This window comes from Procambarus clarkii, chromosome 64 (genome assembly GCF_040958095.1).
Source record: "Procambarus clarkii isolate CNS0578487 chromosome 64, FALCON_Pclarkii_2.0, whole genome shotgun sequence".
Lineage (NCBI taxonomy): Eukaryota > Metazoa > Arthropoda > Malacostraca > Decapoda > Cambaridae > Procambarus > Procambarus clarkii.
Genome location: NC_091213.1, coordinates 6,563,426 through 6,586,792, shown reverse-complemented (window position 1 = coordinate 6,586,792; position 23,367 = coordinate 6,563,426). Strand labels below are relative to the sequence as shown.

Genomic DNA, 23,367 nt, shown 5'->3' with positions numbered 1-23,367 from the left:
AAAAAATCACAGATGTTGACAATAACCTCTGATCACAACGAGGTCGTCTGCTGCCTCGGCTGATCACCTGTTGAGACTCTCAATGATTCTTGTCTCAACTCCTTAATTAAGGATTTCTCATTATGGCATAAATCGGTGCAGACGACTCACGATGAGGAGCCAACGGTTAGAACATATGATAATAATGCTACATTTCCTTGGGCGGCGCTGGGCGGCTGCCCCACCATACACCTCTCTACGCTAGACAACAGGTGGCGACCAACTGAATTTGGCGGGCTTAGGCAGCGTGGGCACGATGCCTTCCCTCTGTGCCTTGACTTAACCAATGAAAGGAGAGCCGGGACACTTCCCGGCAGAGGGCGGACACTTCTTTCTTCGACATTGTGTACTGAGTACATGTCGGCCTTAATTGCCAACATGGAAAATCATTTTGTGCCTATATGATATTAGACTTGACATGATTATCCATCGAGCGCAAGTAGAGTTTATTTTGTAGATCAAACCACACACCACAAGACGGAGACGACGACGTTTCGGTCCGTCCTGGGGCCAGATTCACGAAGCAGTTACGCAAGTACTTACGAACGTGTACATCTTTCCTCAATCTTTGACGGCTTTGGTTACATTTATTAAACAGTTTACAAGGATTTAAAAATTTCCCAATCAATTGTTATTGTTATAAACAGCCTCCTGGTGCCTCGGAGCTCATTAACTGTTTAATAATTGTAAACAAAGCCGCCAAAGATTGAGAAAAGATGTATAGGTTCGTAAGTGCTTGCGTAACTGCTCCGTGAGTTTGGCATAAGCTGGACCATTATTCACGTCGATTATGATGGAACCGAGGGAGCGATAATCGTGTAATCATTATAGATGATTATGGATAATTGTTATATTTTATCATTATAGGTAATCATTATATTCGATTATACAGTCCATCCTCCTGAAATGGTAGAGCGTACAGTAACTAGTTAGTCGTAAGTACTGTGCCAATATGTAGTGAAGGACGGCCAATACAACCACTTTTTGTACTGTTAATTTCAGTAGTTTGGAAAACTAAAACTAAAAATCAAACTAAATATTTAAAGGCCAAGTATAGCACATGTATGTACTATATTAGGCCTAACATACTGTGTATTAGGCCTAAGACTGCCGAGAGAGACTAGAATACGTTTAATGTTTATGTTGCAATTAAACAGTTTCTAGTTTGTCCTAATTCAATAATACAAAGGTGAACTTTCTGGTGGTCCATCACTGCATGTTGGTACTTTCTGGTGGTCCATCACTGCATGTTGGTACTTTCTGGTGGTCCATCACTGTATGTTGGTACTTTCTGGTGGTCCATCACTGCATGTTGGTACTTTCTGGCGGTCCATCACTGCATGTTGGTACTTTCTGGTGGTCCATCACTGCATGTTGGTACTTTCTGGCGGTCCATCACTGCATGTTGGTACTTTCTGGCGGTCCATCACTGCATGTTGGTACTTTCTGGTGGTCCATCACTACATATTGGTACTTTCTGGTGGTCCATCACTACATATTGGTACTTTCTGGTGGTCCATCACTACATATTGGTACTTTCTGGTGGTCCATCACTACATATTGGTACTTTCTGGTGGTCCATCACTACATATTGGTACTTTCTGGTGATCCATCACTACATATTGGTACTTTCTGGTGGTCCATCACTACATATTGGTACTTTCTGGTGGTCCATCACTGCATGTTGGTACTTTCTGGTGGTCCATCACTGCATGTTGGTACTTTCTGGTGGTCCATCACTATATGTTGGTACTTTCTGGTGGTCCATCACTACATATTGGTACTTTCTGGCGGTCCATCACTGCATGTTGGTACTTTCTGGTGGTCCATCACTACATATTGGTACTTTCTGGTGGTCCATCACTACATGTTGGTACTTTCTGGTGGTCCATCACTACATATTGGTACTTTCTGGTGGTCCATCACTATATGTTGGTACTTTCTGGTGGTCCATCACTACATATTGGTACTTTCTGGTGGTCCATCACTATATGTTGGTACTTTCTGGTGGTCCATCACTACATATTGGTACTTTCTGGTGGTCCATCACTATATGTTGGTACTTTCTGGTGGTCCATCACTACATATTGGTACTTTCTGGTGGTCCATCACTACATATTGGTACTTTCTGGTGGTCCATCACTACATATTGGTACTTTCTGGTGGTCCATCACTGCATGTTGGTACTTTCTGGTGGTCCATCACTGCATGTTGGTACTTTCTGGTGGTCCATCACTACATATTGGTACTTTCTGGTGGTCCATCACTACATGTTGGTACTTTCTGGTGGTCCATCACTACATATTGGTACTTTCTGGTGGTCCATCACTACATATTGGTACTTTCTGGTGGTCCATCACTACATATTGGTACTTTCTGGTGGTCCATCACTACATATAGATACTTTCTGGTGGTCCATCACTACATATATATACTTTCTGGTGATCCATCACTACATATAGATACTTTCTGGTGGTCCATCACTACATATAGATACTTTCTGGTGATCCATCACTACATATAGATACTTTCTGGTGGTCCATCCTACATATAGATACTTTCTGGTGATCCATCACTACATATAGATACTTTCTGGTGGTCCATCCTACATATAGATACTTTCTGGTGATCCATCACTACATATAGATACTTTCTGGTGGTCCATCACTACATATAGATACTTTCTGGTGGTCCATCACTACATATATATACTTTCTGGTGATCCATCACTACATATAGATACTTTCTGGTGGTCCATCCTACATATAGATACTTTCTGGTGATCCATCACTACATATAGATACTTTCTGGTGGTCCATCACTACATATAGATACTTTCTGGTGGTCCATCACTACATATATATACTTTCTGGTGATCCATCACTACATATAGATACTTTCTGGTGGTCCATCCTACATATAGATACTTTCTGGTGATCCATCACTACATATATATACTTTCTGGTGGTCCATCACTACATATATATACTTTCTGGTGGTCCATCACTACATATAGATACTTTCTGGTGGTCCATCACTACATATAGATACTTTCATCTGATAACTTCCAATCAGACGCCGAGTGAGGGTAAAGGAGACGCCATCCACAACCACTCTAGCATTTATATTATTTATATAATTTTGGTGTAATTTTGGCCACGAGTATATTGCTAGTTAATGTGATGGTATGGTGGAGCTTTTGAATAGTATATGTTAACGAGTATGTTGTTGCAAGTTGTTGTTGTTATCTGGGCACGGTTGAAGGTCGAAGTACCAAACGCCTCTTGTTTTTTCCTCGTGTTATTATTAAAAATATATATATTTCTATCAGGCCACGTACTTGCTAAGAGTGTGTGAGAGAGCGTGTGTACGGCTCTGCTGCCCAGGACGGTCTGAAGGTCTGAAGGGGCGACGACACACCAGGAAAAATGCTCTGTATTCAGATCTGCTGATTCCATTGTTGACAACTCCTACTGTGTTTAGTGCCGGCAACATGCAGTCGATATATTTAGAGATGAGGGTATTAATGGTCACCCCATGTGTGTGTGACCAGGGCGCGTCCATTGGCGTCCAGCACCGCTCGGCACGCTATCATTGGCGTCCTCGACGATCTGCTTGACGAATTCTGACAAACTCTTGGTTGTGTACCTAATTAACATTATGTACAGGATGATGATGATTTACCTATAGTGACCGTAAACAAACAAGCAAGCAAGCTTAAGAGACGTCCAACACCGTCACGGACATGCATGAATATTGAGTACATCGCTTAAATATAATCCTAAAACTAACCTATCCATGGAGCATCATGACTAGCTAGCTAAACTTCTGCTCATACTAGAGGCAGGAGGTCCATCTGCAGGTAGAGGTAGAAAAGTCGTAGGCCTTAAAGGCAGTTAAGCAGAAGTTCTGCGCAAGAATTCATGCTGCTCAACCTCAGTGTTACCTGTTCAGTAGATTATAAACAATAGACACTAACATAGGCACAATATATTACATAGTATTACATAGAATAAGCGACATTCCACTAAAATACGGAGAGCATGGAAGTGGCAGAAACACATGGACCTACATAGCGAGTATAAGAGACGCGACAAGATTAATACTATGAACAATGGATACCTGAGTAGGGATTATATGATATATACATATTGAGCCCAGGGATTGTTAAATAATTGTTAACGTTACTCTTACATCTAGACATAAAAACTATGAATATTAGGTGCTAGTTCGTCACGAACGTAGTCATCCTCTGCCATATACAGACAGGCAGGCAGGCAGTAGGGAGCTGATAGGACGCATCCATTGTCCCTTACAGACTGGAACACCACAGGCACATGAGCGTGAGTCATCAGACTGTTGGTGATGTACTGTTGAAATAACAGGTCTGGACCGAAGGTTGTATGTGAGAGTACTTGGCGGTGTGCTACCACTGGGCGTGTCGTTGAAACCTGTCCTCTTAAAAATAACGTCGCTTTTGGCCGTTTGCCCGTATGGGCGAATATAGACGTAATTTGAAAATGAAAATAAATGTTTTTTTTTTTTCAACAACAGTAAGTTAAGGGTCCTCTGGTAGGTTAGGTGGGCAGGAAATTCTCATAAAGTTTCAAAACGGTATGAAAAACGTTAATGGAAAGTTGCCTTTTCTAAGCTTGCTGAGTTTGCCGGACGACTCGAACAGAAAACGGAACAGAACGTCACTTTTGTGAGTCGATATCATTTCAAATTACGTCCAAATTTTGCCATAGCGGCGCATACCAGCCAAAAGTGACGGTATTTTTAAGAGGACGGGTTGGTCCACGACCAAAGTGGGTGTCATAATGGTAGGGTCAGTCAGTACGATGTTGGCGACAGGTGTCGGGGTGTCATGTCGACAGTCAGTCGGGCTAATTTCATGTGATTGAGATGTTCGTTTACATGTTCACCTGTAGCTAGGTTTTCCAATTTGTACTTGTTACCTGTGATATGCTCAAGAACTCTGTAAGGTCCAAGGAACTTCTCAGTCAGCTTGTACATGGGACCATCTCTTCGCTGGTTGAGGATCATTACTAAAGATCCAGGTCCTATTTTTGTAGGTTTAACATGAGCGTTCTGTAAGCGAGGAGAAATCGTCAGTAGCTTTAGAGAGATGTTCCTCGACTCTCTGGAACACCAATTGAGTGTCTCGTTGTTTGACTTTAACATAATTATCATAGTTGTAGAGTGCCACAGGGGGCGAGGATATGAGAGCATTAGGCTTCTTGAGGTTATCTTGAGATGATTTCGGGGCTTTTAGTGTCCCCGCGGCCCGGTCCTCGACCAGGCCTCCACCCCCAGGAAGCAGCCCGTGACAGCTAACACCCAGGTACCTATTTTACTGCTAGGTAACAGGGGGCATAGGGTGAAAGAAACTCAGAAACTCTGAGGCGATCTCATGTCGGTCCCAAAAAGCACACAGTGAGGCGTGTCCCCTATGGAGGAGTTGACAGAGGAGTTTTTTTTTTTTTTTTTGCAGACAGAGGAGTTGATGGAGCTTTGGACAATTGGTACAAGTTCATCCCATTTGTGACTGTCCCGATTGAGTGTTACTCTGAGTGCGTCAAGCACTTTCTTGTTAGTTCTTTCAGCAAGGCCATTGCTAGCCGGTTGATAAGGCATGATAATGCACTTTTTGATGTACAGTTTGCCCACTTGTTCCAGAACAGAATTATTGAATTCCGGGCCGTTGTCAGAGAGTATAACCATATACTTTATATCAAATCAGGTCAAATCTGTTGGCTTTATGGCAACCCGTTCTCGCACGTACGTATAGTCAATATTGACTTATTAAATACGTGCATATGTGACATACTAATTTATTGTGAATATTTTAGTTTACCTTGAAAAGCTTCATAGAAAACACCGACCTTACCTAACCTTCTTAGTATGTTAAGATAAGCATCTTATTGCTTCTTATTTACAATTATTACTTAACCTATACCTATAATAGGTTAAGTAATAATTGTAATTACGAAGCAATAAGATGCTTATCTTAACATACTAACAAAGTTAGGTAAGGTCGGTGTTTTCTATGAAGCTTTCCAAGGTAAACTAAAATATTCAAAATAAATTAGTATGTCACATAGGCACTTATTAAATAAGTCAATATTGACTGTACGAAAGTGCAAGAACGGTTTGCTTTATGGTTGCTGAGCGCCAGGAATAGGATGGGATTGTATGAGATTGTTGAGGAGCTTAGTGAAGGAGGCGAGGCGCCGGTTGCTGCCCCACCAGGGAGTGACCTCTACCGTGTAAATAATGCAACACAGCATGTCTTGACATTCCTTACGGGGTTTTGTGTGCTCGTCTCCAAGTTACGGTTAAAACATGGAGTCGATAACCATCACTCATTCAGTCATTAAGTCAACTGGGTGAGTGGTAGTTTGGGATCGATTTTCAACGTTATATTTCTCCAATATCTTCGATTTATTTCTTTAACACATTTAGGTACATCTACATTTGTACAGCTACGCTATACTATATGAAGGGGAATACAGTGTGACAAAAAAGCTAGCTACGTGGCGCTAAAAATCCCCATCACACAGGATGGTTAGTCACACAGGGCCATATGTTCAGTAGTCTGCACTGACAGACTCCGGATGCATTATGAGGATATCATCATCAAAACAAGATTGAATAAGGCAGCAGTGGTAATAAAAGTCCCCATCTCGCAGGATGGTTAGTCACACAGGGCCATGTGTTCAGTAGTCTGCACTGACAGACTCCGGATGCATTATGAGGATATCATCATCAAAACAAGAGTGAATAAGGCAGCAGTGGTAATAAAAGTCCCCATCTCGCAGGATGGTTAGTCATACAGAGCCATGTGTTCAGTAGCCTGCACTGGCAAATTTTGGGTACACTGTGAGGATATCTTCAAGAATACGAGAGTGAATAAAGTAATTGCAAAGCTCCAGGTACCTCATGCCAACTGGTCTGAAAGGTCTAATAACTGGGCATTCAGTGATGTAGTGTGGGAGATCATGCCGCAGTTCCTGCTCACAGAGTTGGCACCTGGAGTGCTCAGGATTGGGAGATCCGTCACCTGTAGCCACCTGCCACAGGTAACGGTAGCCACCTGCCACAGGTAACGGTAGCCACCCTGCCACAGGTAACGGAAGCCACCCTGCCACAGGTAACGGTAGCCACCCTGCCACAGGTAACGGTAGCCACCCTGCCACAGGTAACGGTAGCCACCCTGCCACAGGTAACGGTAGCCACCCTGCCACAGGTAACGGTAGCCACCTGCCACGGGTAACGGTAGCCACCTGCCACAGGTAACGGTAACCACCTGTTACAGGTAACGGCAGCCACCTGCCACAGGTAACGGTAGCCACCTGCCACAGGTAACGGCAGCCACCTGCCACAGGTAACGGCAGCCACCTGCCACAGGTAACGGTAGCCACCCTGCCACAGGTAACGGTAGCCACCCTGCCACAGGTAACGGTAGCCACCTGCCACAGGTAACGGTAGCCACCTGCCACAGGTAACGGTAACCACCTGTTACAGGTAACGGCAGCCACCTGCCACAGGTAACGGCAGCCACCTGCCACAGGTAACGGCAGCCACCTGCCACAGGTAACGGCAGCCACCTGCCACAGGTAACGGCAGCCACCTGCCACAGGTAACGGCAGCCACCTGCCACAGGTAACGGTAGCCACCCTGCCACAGGTAACGGTAGCCACCCTGCCACAGGTAACGGTAGCCGCCTGCCACAGGTAACGGTAGCCGCCTGCCACAGGTAACGGCAGCCACCTGCCACAGGTAACGGCAGCCACCTGCCACAGGTAACGGCAGCCACCTGCCACAGGTAACGGCAGCCACCTGCCACAGGTAACGGTAGCCACCCTGCCACAGGTAACGGTAGCCACCCTGCCACAGGTAACGGTAGCCGCCTGCCACAGGTAACGGTAGCCGCCTGCCACAGGTAACGGCAGCCGCCTGCCACAGGTAACGGCAGCCACCTGCCACAGGTAACGGCAGCCACCTGCCACAGGTAACGGTAGCCACCTGCCACAGGTAACGGTAGCCGCCTGCCACAGGTAACGGTAGCCGCCTGCCACAGTTAACGGTAGCCACCCTGCCACAGGTAACGGTAGCCACCCTGCCACAGGTAACGGTAGCCACCTGCCACAGGTAACGGCAGCCACCTGCCACAGGTAACGGTAGCCACCTGCCACAGGTAACGGCAGCCACCTGCCACAGGTAACGGTAGCCACCTGCCACAGTTAACGGTAGCCACCTGCCACAGGTAACGGTAGCCACCTGCCACAGGTAACGGTAGCCACCTGCCACAGGTAACGGTAGCCGCCTGCCACAGGTAACGGTAGCCGCCTGCCACAGGTAACGGTAGCCGTCTGCCACAGGTAACGGTAGCCACCTGCCACAGGTAACGGTAGCCACCTGCCACAGGTAACGGTAGCCACCTGCCACAGGTAACGGTAGCCACCTGCCACCGGTAACGGTAGCCACCTGCCACAGGTAACGGTAGCCGCCTGCCACAGGTAACGGTAGCCACCCTGCCACAGGTAACGGTAGCCGCCTGCCACAGGTAACGGTAGCCGCCTGCCACAGGTAACGGTAGCCACCTGCCACAGGTAACGGTAGCCACCTGCCACAGGTAACGGTAGCCACCTGCCACAGGTAACGGTAGCCACCTGCCACAGGTAACGGTAGCCACCTGCCACAGGTAACGGTAGCCGCCTGCCACAGGTAACGGTAGCCACCCTGCCACAGGTAACGGTAGCCACCCTGCCACAGGTAACGGTAGCCACCCTGCCACAGGTAACGGTAGCCACCCTGCCACAGGTAACGGTAGCCGCCTGCCACAGGTAACGGTAGCCGCCTGCCACAGGTAACGGTAGCCACCTGCCACAGGTAACGGTAGCCACCTGCCACAGGTAACGGTAGCCACCTGCCACAGGTAACGGTAGCCGCCTGCCACAGGTAACGGTAGCCACCCTGCCACAGGTAACGGTAGCCACCTGCCACAGGTAACGGTAGCCACCTGCCACAGGTAACGGTAGCCACCTGCCACAGGTAACGGTAGCCACCCTGCCACAGGTAACGGTAGCCACCCTGCCACAGGTAACGGTAGCCACCTGCCACAGGTAACGGTAGCCACCTGCCACAGGTAACGGTAGCCACCTGCCACAGGTAACGGTAGCCACCTGCCACAGGTAACGGTAGCCGCCTGCCACAGGTAACGGTAGCCACCCTGCCACAGGTAACGGTAGCCACCTGCCACAGGTAACGGTAGCCACCTGCCACAGGTAACGGTAGCCACCTGCCACAGGTAACGGTAGCCACCCTGCCACAGGTAACGGTAGCCACCTGCCACAGGTAACGGTAGCCACCTGCCACAGGTAACGGTAGCCACCCTGCCACAGGTAACGGTAGCCGCCTGCCACAGGTAACGGCAGCCACCTGCCACAGGTAACGGCAGCCACCTGCCACAGGTAACGGTAGCCACCCTGCCACAGGTAACGGTAGCCACCTGCCACAGGTAACGGTAGCCACCTGCCACAGGTAACGGTAGCCACCCTGCCACAGGTAACGGTAGCCGCCTGCCACAGGTAACGGTAGCCACCTGCCACAGGTAACGGTAGCCACCCTGCCACAGGTAACGGTAGCCACCCTGCCACAGGTAACGGTAGCCGCCTGCCACAGGTAACGGTAGCCACCTGCCACAGGTAACGGTAGCCACCTGCCACAGGTAACGGTAGCCACCCTGCCACAGGTAACGGTAGCCGCCTGCCACAGGTAACGGTAGCCACCTGCCACAGGTAACGGTAGCCACCTGCCACAAGTAACGGTAGCCACCCTGCTACAGGTAACGGTAGCCGCCTGCCACAGGTAACGGTAGCCACCCTGCCACAGGTAACGGTAGCCGCCTGCCACAGGTAACGGTAGCCACCTGCCACAGGTAACGGTAGCCACCCTGCCACAGGTAACGGTAGCCACCCTGCCACAGGTAACGGTAGCCACCTGCCACAGGTAACGGTAGCCACCCTGCCACAGGTAACGGTAGCCACCTGCCACAGGTAACGGTAGCCACCCTGCTACAGGTAACGGTAGCCGCCTGCCACAGGTAACGGTAACCACCTGCCACAGGTAACGGTAGCCGCCTGCCACAGGTAACGGTAGCCGCCTGCCACAGGTAACGGTAGCCGCCTGCCACAGGTAACGGTAGCCACCCTGCCACAGGTAACGGTAGCCGCCTGCCACAGGTAACGGTAGCCGCCTGCCACAGGTAACGGTAGCCGCCTGCCACAGGTAACGGTAGCCGCCTGCCACAGGTAACGGTAGCCGCCTGCCACAGGTAACGGTAGCCACCTGCCACAGGTAACGGTAGCCACCTGCCACAGGTAACGGTAGCCACCTGCCACAGGTAACGGTAGCCACCTGCCACAGGTAACGGTAGCCGCCTGCCACAGGTAACGGTAGCCACCCTGCCACAGGTAACGGTAGCCGCCTGCCACAGGTAACGGTAGCCACCTGCCACAGGTAACGGTAGCCACCTGCCACAGGTAACGGTAGCCGCCTGCCACAGGTAACGGTAGCCACCCTGCCACAGGTAACGGTAGCCACCTGCCACAGGTAACGGTAGCCACCTGCCACAGGTAACGGTAGCCACCTGCCACAGGTAACGGTAGCCACCTGCCACAGGTAACGGTAGCCACCTGCCACAGGTAACGGTAGCCGCCTGCCACAGGTAACGGTAGCCACCCTTCCACAGGTAACGGTAGCCGCCTGCCACAGGTAACGGTAGCCACCTGCCACAGGTAACGGTAGCCACCTGCCACAGGTAACGGTAGCCGCCTGCCACAGGTAACGGTAGCCGCCTGCCACAGGTAACGGTAGCCACCTGTGTATAACATAAAGGTTTGGATCCCAGTAGTGCATTCGGGTTCCTTCTCGACCCACAATCGAGAATTTCGGGTTCGAATCTCGTGCGGGACAGAAATGGTTGGGCACATTTTCTTTCATCTAATGCAGCTGTTCACTTAGCAGTAAGTAGGTATTCGGGAGTTAGCTTGTTGTGGGGTTGGGTGGGGTCAGTAATTCGGCCCTGGCGGGGGGGGGGGGGAGACCTCGATAAAAACCATACGTGTATGAATACACACTGGCTTCCTGTCCCGCAACACAATGAATCTCTCTTATTAATTATAAAGTAACTTAGGAATTAAGTTACTTTATTAAGTTACAAAATTACAGGAAGTAATTTTGTGATATTATCTTGAGGTTATCTTGAGATGATTTCGGGGCTTTTTTTAGTGTCCCCGCGGCCCGGTCCTCGACCAGGCCTCCACCCCCAGGAAGCAGCCCGTGACAGCTGATTAACTCCCAGGTACCTATTTACTGCTAGGTAACAGGGGCATTCAGGGTGAAAGAAACTTTGCCCATATGTTTCTGCCTCGTGCGGGAATCGAACCCGCGCCACAGAATTAAGAGTCCTGCGCGCTATCCACCAGGCTACGAGGCCCCCTCGTATTAAATGAGTTCTATCTCAAATTTGGTGGTAGGAATTAGTAGTAGAGTATTTGATGGTGCTTCAGGACCAGTGTGGCAGCCTTCCAGGACTTGAGGTAAGACTGAAGGATAGATGCAATTGGTTATGTAATAATCTAAGATGAGGTCTGATAAAGACCTTTTGTGTGCCCTCTGTAATGCTTTTTTGCGCTACCGCTCACAGGATGGGTATGGGGCGCACAATAAACTAGCCGCCTGTCTCTGTGGACCAACACCAACATTGATGCCAATTAGCTTTCCACGTTTCGTTTATCTCCTACCTGGCCAGCTGTTATGGCCCACAGTAGTAAGTTAAGGGTCCTCTGATAGGTTAGGTGGGCAGGAAATTCTCATAAAGTTTCAAAACGTTATGAAAAACGTTAAAGAAAAGTTTCCTCTTCTAAGCTTGCCGAGTAAGCCGGACGACTCAAACAGAAAACGGAACAGTACGTCACTTTTGTGAGTCGATTTCATTTCAAATTACGTCCAAATTTGGGCATAGTGCCGCGCATACGAGCCAAAAGTGACGTTATTTTTAAGAGGACGGGTTGATATATCATCATAAGGGTAAATCTTACCTTTAAGGGGCGTCTTTTTCTTTCTCTTAAAGGTGGATTTTGTATATTATTTTCCCCAAACACCAGAGACCCGTTTTCATCTCGTGCGCACCTTGTTTGTCTTGTATTATCTCCACGGCCAACCCGTCTAGATTTACAATTATTACTTAACCTATCAACGGTATAGGTTAAGTAATAATTGTAATTAAGAAACAATAAGATGCTTATCTTAACATACTAAGAAGGTTAGGTGAGGTCGGTGTTTTCTATGAAACTTTTCAAGGTAAACTAAAATATTCACAATCAATTAGTATGTCACATATGCACTTATTAAATAAGCCAATATTGACTATAAGCAAGTGCTAGAACGGGTTGCATTAAGTAATATTTTATGTTACACAAAATATTGTAGTTAGAAACCGTGTTCATCTTGCATTATGGCGCGAAATATTACGGGTATTGTGACGCTCCACAATAACCCACCGGGTATTGTGACTCTCCACAATAACCCACCGGGTATTGTGACTCTCCACAATAACCCACCGGGTATTGTGACGCTCCACAATAACCCACCGGGTATTGTGACGCTCCACAATAACCCACCGGGTATTGTGACGCTCCACAATAACCCACCGGGTATTGTGACTCTCCACAATAACCCACCGGGTATTGTGACGCTCCACAATAACCCACCGGGTATTGTGACTCTCCACAATAACCCACCGGGTATTGTGACGCTCCACAATAACCCACCGGGTATTGTGACGCTCCACAATAACCCACCGGGTATTGTCACGCTCCACAATAACCCACCGGGTATTGTGACGCTCCACAATAACCCACCGGGTATTGTCACGCTCCACAATAACCCACCGGGTATTGTGACTCTCCACAATAACCCACCGGGTATTGTGACGCTCCACAATAACCCACCGGGTATTGTGACGCTCCACAATAACCCACCGGGTATTGTCACGCTCCACAATAACCCACCGGGTATTGTGACGCTCCACAATAACCCACCGGGTATTGTGACGCTCCACAATAACCCACCGGGTATTGTGACTCTCCACAATAACCCACCGAGTATTGTGACTCTCCACAATAACCCACCGGGTATTGTGACGCTCCACAATAACCCACCGGGTATTGTGACTCTCCACAATAACCCACCGGGTATTGTGACTCTCCACAATAACCCACCGAGTATTGTGACTCTCCACAATAACCCACCGGGTATTGTGACTCTCCACAATAACCCACCGGGTATTGTGACTCTCCACAATAACCCACCGAGTATTGTGACGCTCCACAATAACCCACCGAGTATTGTGACTCTCCACAATAACCCACCGAGTATTGTGACTCTCCACAATAACCCACCGGGTATTGTGACGCTCCACAATAACCCACCGGGTATTGTGACTCTCCACAATAACCCACCGGGTATTGTCACGCTCCACAATAACCCACCGAGTATTGTGACTCTCCACAATAACCCACCGGGTATTGTGACTCTCCACAATAACCCACCGGGTATTGTCACGCTCCACAATAACCCACCGGGTATTGTGACTCTCCACAATAACCCACCGGGTATTGTGACTCCACAATAACCCACCGGGTATTGTGACTCTCCACAATAACCCACCGGGTATTGTGACTCTCCACAATAACCCACCGAGTATTGTGACTCTCCACAATAACCCACCGGGTATTGTGACTCTCCACAATAACCCACCGGGTATTGTCACGCTCCACAATAACCCACCGGGTATTGTGACTCTCCACAATAACCCACCGGGTATTGTGACTCCACAATAACCCACCGGGTATTGTGACTCTCCACAATAACCCACCGGGTATTGTGACGCTCCACAATAACCCACCGGGTATTGTCACGCTCCACAATAACCCACCGGGTATTGTGACGCTCCACAATAACCCACCGGGTATTGTCACGCTCCACAATAACCCACCGGGTATTGTGACGCTCCACAATAACCCACCGGGTATTGTGACTCTCCACAATAACCCACCGGGTATTGTGACTCTCCACAATAACCCACCGGGTATTGTCACGCTCCACAATAACCCACCGGGTATTGTGACGCTCCACAATAACCCACCGGGTATTGTGACGCTCCACAATAACCCACCGGGTATTGTGACGCTCCACAATAACCCACCGGGTATTGTCACGCTCCACAATAACTCACCGGGTATTGTGACTCCAGATTCCTCGGGACGTACTCATAGTTTTCTACATTTCCATTTATCGTTCGCTCACGAATTGGTGTTGGCGTGTTGGGGCAGGATCGACACGCTGACTTGACGCCTTGGGTCGAACCTTCCCGGGGAAACATTCTTATTTACGGCATTCCGAAGACTGTTCGAGGTTGTTCGTCATTCGCACCGATCTTTCTCCTCAAGATTTAAGAAGGATATTTTTCTAATGAGAAGACATCTCCATTGAAGCATTTTACGTGAGCTTCCTTATATAGAAATTTATCATTGAAGTGTAGAAAATACATTATTGCAAGTTTATCCACAACGTAAAGTTGAGAAGTTATATTGAACCGTAAAGAGCTTTATACATTGGATATATTACTATATACATTGGATATATTACTATATACATTGGATATATTAGTATATACATTGGATATATTACTGTATACATTGGATATATTACTGTATACATTGGATATATTACTATATACATTGGATATATTAGTATATACATTGGATATATTACTGTATACATTGGATATATTACTATATACATTGGATATATTACTATATACGTTAGATATATTACTATATACATTGGATATATTACTGTATACATTGGATATATTTCTGTATACATTGGATATATTACTATATACATTGGATATATTACTATATACATTGGATATATTACTATATACATTGGATATATTACTATATACATTGGATATATTACTATATACATTGGATATATTAGTATATACATTGGATATATTACTGTATACATTGGATATATTAGTATATACATTGGATATATTACTGTATACATTGGATATATTACTATATACATTGGATATATTACTATATACATTAGATATATTACTATATACATTGGATATATTACTGTATACATTGGATATATTACTATATACATTGGATATATTACTGTATACATTGGATATATTACTGTATACATTGGATATATTACTATATACATTGGATATATTACTGTATACATTGGATATATTACTGTATACATTGGATATATTACTATATACATTGGATATATTACTGTATACATTGGATATATTACTATATACATTGGATATATTACTGTATACATTGGATATATTACTATGTACATTGGATATATTACTGTATACATTGGATATATTACTGTATACATTGGATATATTACTGTATACATTGGATATATTACTGTATACATTGGATATATTACTATATACATTGGATATATTACTGTATACATTGGATATATTACTGTATACATTGGATATATTACTATATACATTGGATATATTACTATATACATTGGATATATTACTATATACATTGGATATATTACTATATACATTGGATATATTACTGTATACATTGGATATATTACTGTATACATTGGATATATTACTGTATACATTGGATATATTACTATATACATTGGATATATTACTGTATACATTGGATATATTACTATATACATTGGATATATTACTGTATACATTGGATATATTACTATATACATTGGATATATTACTATATACATTGGATATATTACTGTATACATTGGATATATTACTGTATACATTGGATATATTACTGTATACATTGGATATATTACTATATACATTGGATATATTACTGTATACATTGGATATATTACTGTATACATTGGATATATTACTGTATACATTGGATATATTACTATATACATTGGATATATTACTGTATACATTGGATATATTACTGTATACATTGGATATATTACTATATACATTGGATATATTACTGTATACATTGGATATATTACTGTATACATTGGATATATTACTGTATACATTGGATATATTACTGTATACATTGGATATATTACTGTATACATTGGATATATTACTGTATACATTGGATATATTACTGTATACATTGGATATATTACTGTATACATTGGATATATTACTATATACATTGGATATATTACTGTATACATTGGATATATTACTGTATACATTGGATATATTACTGTATACATTGGATATATTACTATATACATTGGATATATTACTGTATACATTGGATATATTACTGTATACATTGGATATATTACTGTATACATTGGATATATTACTATATACATTGGATATATTACTGTATACATTGGATATATTACTGTATACATTGGATATATTACTGTATACATTGGATATATTACTATATACATTGGATATATTACTGTATACATTGGATATATTACTATATACATTGGATATATTACTATATACATTGGATATATTACTGTATACATTGGATATATTACTATATACATTGGATATATTACTATATACATTGGATATATTACTGTATACATTGGATATATTACTGTATACATTGGATATATTACTGTATACATTGGATATATTACTGTATACATTGGATATATTACTATATACATTGGATATATTACTGTATACATTGGATATATTACTGTATACATTGGATATATTACTATATACATTGGATATATTACTGTATACATTGGATATATTACTATATACATTGGATATATTACTGTATACATTGGATATATTACTGTATACATTGGATATATTACTGTATACATTGGATATATTACTGTATTCATTGGATATATTACTATATACATTGGATATATTACTATATACATTGGATATATTACTGTATACATTGGATATATTACTGTATACATTGGATATATTACTATATACATTGGATATATTACTGTATACATTGGATATAATGCTCACTTCCTAACATATCTAATTTCGAGATATTTATTATTCGGCAAAGAATTCGATTACAATATTATTTTAATAACATTACAATCTCTTAAATTTTGTTGTGATCGCAATCTTTGAAGAAATAAAATTATCTAAGAAGAAATATAGTGGAATAGGTATTTCCTAATACCTTGGAGGGTGCCGTGATTCAGTAGGCTACATATTTAATGTAGCTGGTTTTGAGATATTTTTTGAGATATATACAAGAGTTGTTACATGGTTGTACAGCCACTAGTACGCGTAGCGTTTCGGGCAAGTCCTTAATCCTATGGTCCCTGGAATACGATCCCATGCCGCGAAGAATCGTTTTTTCATCCAAGTACACATTTTACTGTTGCGTTAAACAGAGGCTACAGTTAAGGAATTGCGCCCAGTAAATCCTCCCCGGCCAGGATACGAACCCATGACATAGCGCTCGCGGAACGCCAGGCGAGTGTCTTACCACTACACCACGGAGACTGCCAGACTTTTCGCATAAAGATCATAAATTTCACGTGTAAGGAAATGATTTCGTTATGGACAGGCGAGTGATGGTTGAATTACGGGCTATTCATGCCCGTGCCACCTATTGTGTGGCTTAATCTTCATCAATCAATCGATGGTTGAAGATCCTGTACGGCGAATTCATTATTGTGGGTGAAAGGCTGTAATAAGGGTTATCCTGGTGAGCTGAAGATGACCCACGATAACCTCTGTGCTTCATATGGGTTGAGACTCGTATTTCACTCGGTGTCGGGCACGTGGTTTGGACCACACGAGGCCAAATTTGGCGGGGCGGCATCTTGCTGGCCTTGTGTGGTTCTGGTCGATGGCTTTAGTCACCCCTGGTTATATTGAGCGGCTGCCCCGTTTTCTCTGTTGTACTGGCTGGGACTGGTAAATTAAATTGAAATTGAAATAAGTTTATTGAGGTAAAATACACACAAAGGGATGAGGTAGCTCAAGCTATTCTCACCCCGTTCAGTACATGGTGTTAATACATACATAGACACACATCACAAACAATAAACATATTACCAAACATTCTGAGAGATAAACATATACATTTCCTATGGGACTGGTAAGTGGAGGTCTTAAACCCCTGATATAAACTTAAGCTTGATTTCAGACATTTCAGTATTATACTGTTCCTTACTGTCCGTTTAATAACACGTTAGTAACCTTAAGTGTCAGGGGTATAATAATAACCTGAATTTACCTAATGACCACTTTAGTATCTCGACGGGACAGAAAGCCGGCGACTTGTCTAAACCATTTTCCTGGAGCATTAACCAACTGATGGCTAGCATTAACCTAACATGAAAAGTCAATTTTGACGACCGCTGTGCTTGACCCATTATTTGGGAAAGTGACCTTAGCCCTGCCAGCATGACCTGACCAAACTCTGTGGTCATTGACTGCTGCTCGGTGTGACATACTGTATACTCGCCTAGGTATACAGGTATACTCGCTTGCGGGGGTTGAGCTCTGGCTCTTTGGTCCCGCCTCTCAACCGTCAATCAACTGGTGTACAGGTTCCTGAGCCTATTGGGCTCTATCATATCTACACTTGAAACTGTGTATGGAGTCAGCCTCCACCACATCACTGCCTAATGCATTCCATTTGTCAACCACTCTCGCTCACACACACTCCCTGTGTGTGTGTGTGTGTGTGTGTGTGTGTGTGTGTGTGTGTGTGTGTGTGTGTGTGATAAAATTAGTTAGTAACAGTTGATTGACAGTTGAGAGGCGGGCCGAAAGAGCAGAGCTCAACCCCCCCCCCCCGCAAGCACAACTAGGTGAACACACACACACACACACACCTCGCTATTTCACATCGCTGACGTCATGCCTAATGAACCTTACGGAGTCCTTTGACACAGTAACAGATATGACAAGACAGAAACGGTTGGGCAGATTGTGTATTTCTGGACTGCCAAAATGTCTTTAACACAGTTCGACACGAGAGACTACAACATAAACGTAAGAGTCAAAATTAAACAGAAGAGCAGTGGCATGGGGCCTCGTAGCCTGGTGGATAGCGCGCAGGACTCGTAATTCTGTGGCGCGGGTTCGATTCCCGCACCAGGCAGAGACAAATGGGCAAAAGTTTCTTTCACCATGAATGCCCCTGTTACCTAGCAGTAAATAGGTACCTGGGTGTTAGTCAGCTGTCACGGGCTGGTTCCTGGGGGTGGAGGCCTGGTCGAGGACCGGGCCGCGGGGACACTAAAAAGCCCCGAAATCATCTCAAGATAACCTCAAGATGGGTAAGAGTACCTGACGCTCTTGACTCTCTGTCAATAGTACACCAATAGAACAAAAAGGCAGGAACAAACTCGACTCGCAGATGAGTGGTAGAGATGTTAGAAAGTTGTCCTTTAGTGTTATCTTGAGGTTATCTTGAGATGATTTCGGGGCTTTAGTGTCCCCGCGGCCCGGTCCTCGACCAGGCCTCCACCCCCAGGAACCAGCCCGTGACAGCTGACTAACACCCAGGTACCTATTTACTGCTAGGTAACAGGGGCATTCAGGGTGAAAGAAACTTTTGTCCATTTGTTTCTGCCTCGTGCGGGAATCGAACCCTCGTCACAGAATTACGAGTCCTGCGCGCTATCCACCAGGCTACGAGGCCCCTTATGTAAGAGTAGCGGGAACATGGAGTGAAGTAGATAAACAAGATGTTGAAGCCCACTGTATTCATAATTTCAACAGTAGATAAGATGGAGGAATAAGGTACGAGTCATTGCATTAGATTACCAGCGGCTAGACAGACGGGGTCCAAGAGCTCGATCCTGCAAGCACAAATACGCGACACCAAAGAGGTGAGTAACCCCCCCCCCACCCCCTCCGGCCCAACCCCAACCTGTCATGTTAACAAAAATACTGGAGTTACCTTGCTGGTCCCAAGGCCAGGTGTCCCCTCAGACCATTAAATTTTTGAGCGAATTTCCTGGGCGTTGTGTTGAGAACCGTGTTCCATTTTTGAGGGCCAGGGGGAGGGGGGGTGGACGGAGGGAGGGGGGGGGTGGACGGAGGGACGGGGGATGGACGGAGGGACGGGGGATGGACGGAGGGACGGGGGATGGACGGAGGGACGGGGGATGGACGGAGGGAGGGGAGGAATAGACGGAGGGGAGGTATTAGCTGCCACTGTCCACATAACACCCCCCACATATAATGGCCACCATTTAGATACACCGGACACATGACCGGGGAGAAGGCTGAGGACCCTTCTGAGGACGACCCTGAGGACGGCCGGGCCGCGGGGACGCTAAGCCCCGGAAGCACCTCAAGGTAACCTCAAGGTAAGGTAAGCGTTAGATGATAACCTTGCAGTACAGCCCGAGGGCAGGAATACACGGTGAAAGACTCCAGCTGGCCTTGTACCAGCCAGGGCCCAGGGCCCAGGGCCGGGGTCGTGGAGTACAACCACAACCTAAATCCTCTCCAGGTATGTTCCAGTTATGACACTGGAATGATCCTGGACCCGCTGATGTTTACTATATAGAATAACAGGAGCAGCACTGGACACGCCAGTTAGTGACACACCTTATTAATGGGCTGAATGGGGAGGATACGGGACAGTTAAGGTCACTAGGTAATTAAGGGGGGGCTGAGAAGACGGTAAGTCCAGTGTCACCTCGCCAGGTCACCTCGCCAGGTCACCTCGCCAGGTACCATAATACACAAAGGGGTGACAATGTAGAAACATTACTTTAGCACTTCAGAAACATGACCCCTAACTGTGTTTCACTAATACAGGCAAACTGAATTGAATGCTATAAGATGGTGGGTTCAAGTTCAAGTTCAAGCATGTTTATTGAGACAAGAAAATATACATCTCAAAGGGATAGAGTAGCTAAGGCTATTTCGACCCCCCTTATGGTGGGTACAAGAACACCTTATACCTGTGGATGTGAGAGTACTTACATGCACTCGACCTTAAGGTACTCGATGTTCGCCCTCCAGAATCTTAGATCCCGCCCCAAGACGCCTTACTCTCCTCACACTGTCCTGTTGTCGATTGATTGATGAAGATTAAGCCACCCAAGAGGTGGCACGGGCATGAATATCCCGTAATGTCATGTTGTCCGTCTGAACTGATTCTTATATCCAGCTGTAAGGGACATTCGGGATCCTCGACCTCCTTTGACGTGGAAGTAGTAATCCTGGTGGACTTATTATGACAGCATCATGACAGCATCATGACAGCATCATGACTGACAACCTCGTGACCTCCTCCACCTTGACCAGAGTTGACCTGGCTCTTGGTTAGCCCCTAACCCTGGAAACAAACCGAAACTGTCTCTATTTTCCGCTTGTTACAACTTGTAATAAAGTTGTTACATCTTGGCTTAACGTGTTTATGACGTATTAGAACGTTGTTACAACTTGCTATATTGGTTGTTATAACTGGTTAGGAGGTGTTAAAACTTGTTCGAGCGTTGTACCAACGTCGTAGTTTCGGTGTGTGTTTGGCGGGAAGAGAGCTGTGAATGTCCATTGTGTACAGGCGACTGATATGCGGCGCTCCCAACCCTTCCAGTTGTTGCTGTTCTACTGTCTACTGCTTCTACTCTCTACTTTATGAAGCGTTAATAATTGAGAATAACTATACACAACTTGGGAGGTATATGAGGATAAGTATTTAGGATAGGACGGGGGGAAGGAATGGTGCCCAACCACTTGGACGTTCGGGGATTGAACACCGTACTTGCAAGAAGCAAGACCGGCGCTCTGCCGTCCAGTCCAAGTGGTTGGGCTGGTTCATCAGTAAGTCCAAGCCTGCTAACGGGACTAGGCAAAGTTCATCACTGAAAATTGACTCGCATAAATAGGTCGATAACATTTTAACATTGTCTTCAAATGACAAATACTCAGTAAATCTTAAAATTGATAAAGTATTGTTCAGTGATATACTTTGTCTAGTCCAGGTAGCAGGCGTGAACTTACTGATGAAACAGCCCAACCACTTGGACTGGACGGTAGAGCGACGGTTTCGCTTCTTGCAGGTCGGCGTTCAATCCCCGACCGTCCAAGTGGTTGGGCACCATTCCTTCCCCCCGTCCTATCCTAAATCCTTATTCTCATATTCCTTCCAATGGATATGAGAATAAGTATCATGTGAGTGTGAGAGTATAGCTGTAATAGCTTAGTGCTTTTTCGTCACAATTACATTAGTGATAAAACAGGGGCCTGACAGCTGAGTGGACAGCGCTCGGGATTCATAGTCCTGAGGTTCCGGGTTCGATCCCCGGTGGAGACGGAAACAAATGGGCAGAGTACCCTACACCCTGATGCCTCTGTTTACCTAGCAGTAAATAGGTGCCTGGGAGTTAGACAGCTGCTACGGACTGCTTCCTGGGGGTGTGTAACAAAAAGGAGGCCTGGTCGGGGACCGGGCTGCGGGGACGCTAAGCCCCGAAATCTAATCAAGATAACATTAAGATAACCTCAAGATGTATTATTATTATTAACATCTTTATTGACAAAATTAATTACAATTTTGCCTAATCAGAGGATTTTTGATAGTCTTATTAGAGTGAGGATAATGGTGGTATTGACTGTCACGCAGGACAGAGGGTCGTACACAAGACAATAGGTCTAAACTGTAGGCTGAAGCACATATATATCATGGTTACAATCAATGTTTTAATGTATGGATATGATAATACAACTTTCTATTGTGCACTGCCACACAAGGGCAGGGATGTGCACTGCCACACAAGGGCAGGGATGTGCACTGCCACACAAGGGCAGGGATGTGCACTGCCACACAAGGGCAGGGATGTGCACTGCCACACAAGGGCGGGGATGTGCACTGCCACACAAGGGCGGGGATGTGCACTGCCACACAAGGGCGGGGATGTGCACTGCCACACAAGGGCGGGGATGTGCACTGCCACACAAGGGCGGGGATGTGCACTGCCACACAAGGGCAGGGATGTGCACTGCCACACAAGGGCGGGGATGTGCACTGCCACACAAGGGCGGGGATGTGCACTGCCACACAAGGGCGGGGATGTGCACTGCCACACAAGGGCGGGGATGTGCACTGCCACACAAGGGCAGGGATGTGCACTGCCACACAAGGGCGGGGATGTGCACTGCCACACAAGGGCGGGGATGTGCACTGCCACACAAGGGCAGGGATGTGCACTGCCACACAAGGGCAGGGATGTGCACTGCCACACAAG

The 23,367-nt window shown here is 45.7% G+C and overlaps 2 protein-coding genes across 5 annotated transcripts in view; both read left to right on the top strand.

Moving 5' to 3' along the window:
* LOC123768916 (Ankyrin repeat-rich membrane spanning) overlaps positions 1–23,367 on the top strand; it is an 866,672-nt gene that overhangs the window by 252,261 nt on the left and 591,044 nt on the right. The window lies entirely within an intron of this gene.
* On the top strand, positions 12,563–13,741 carry LOC123769046 (protein LIAT1-like). The gene has a single exon (XM_045760000.2). It carries the CDS (start codon positions 12,563–12,565, stop codon positions 13,739–13,741), a length of 1,179 nt encoding a protein of 392 aa, XP_045615956.2.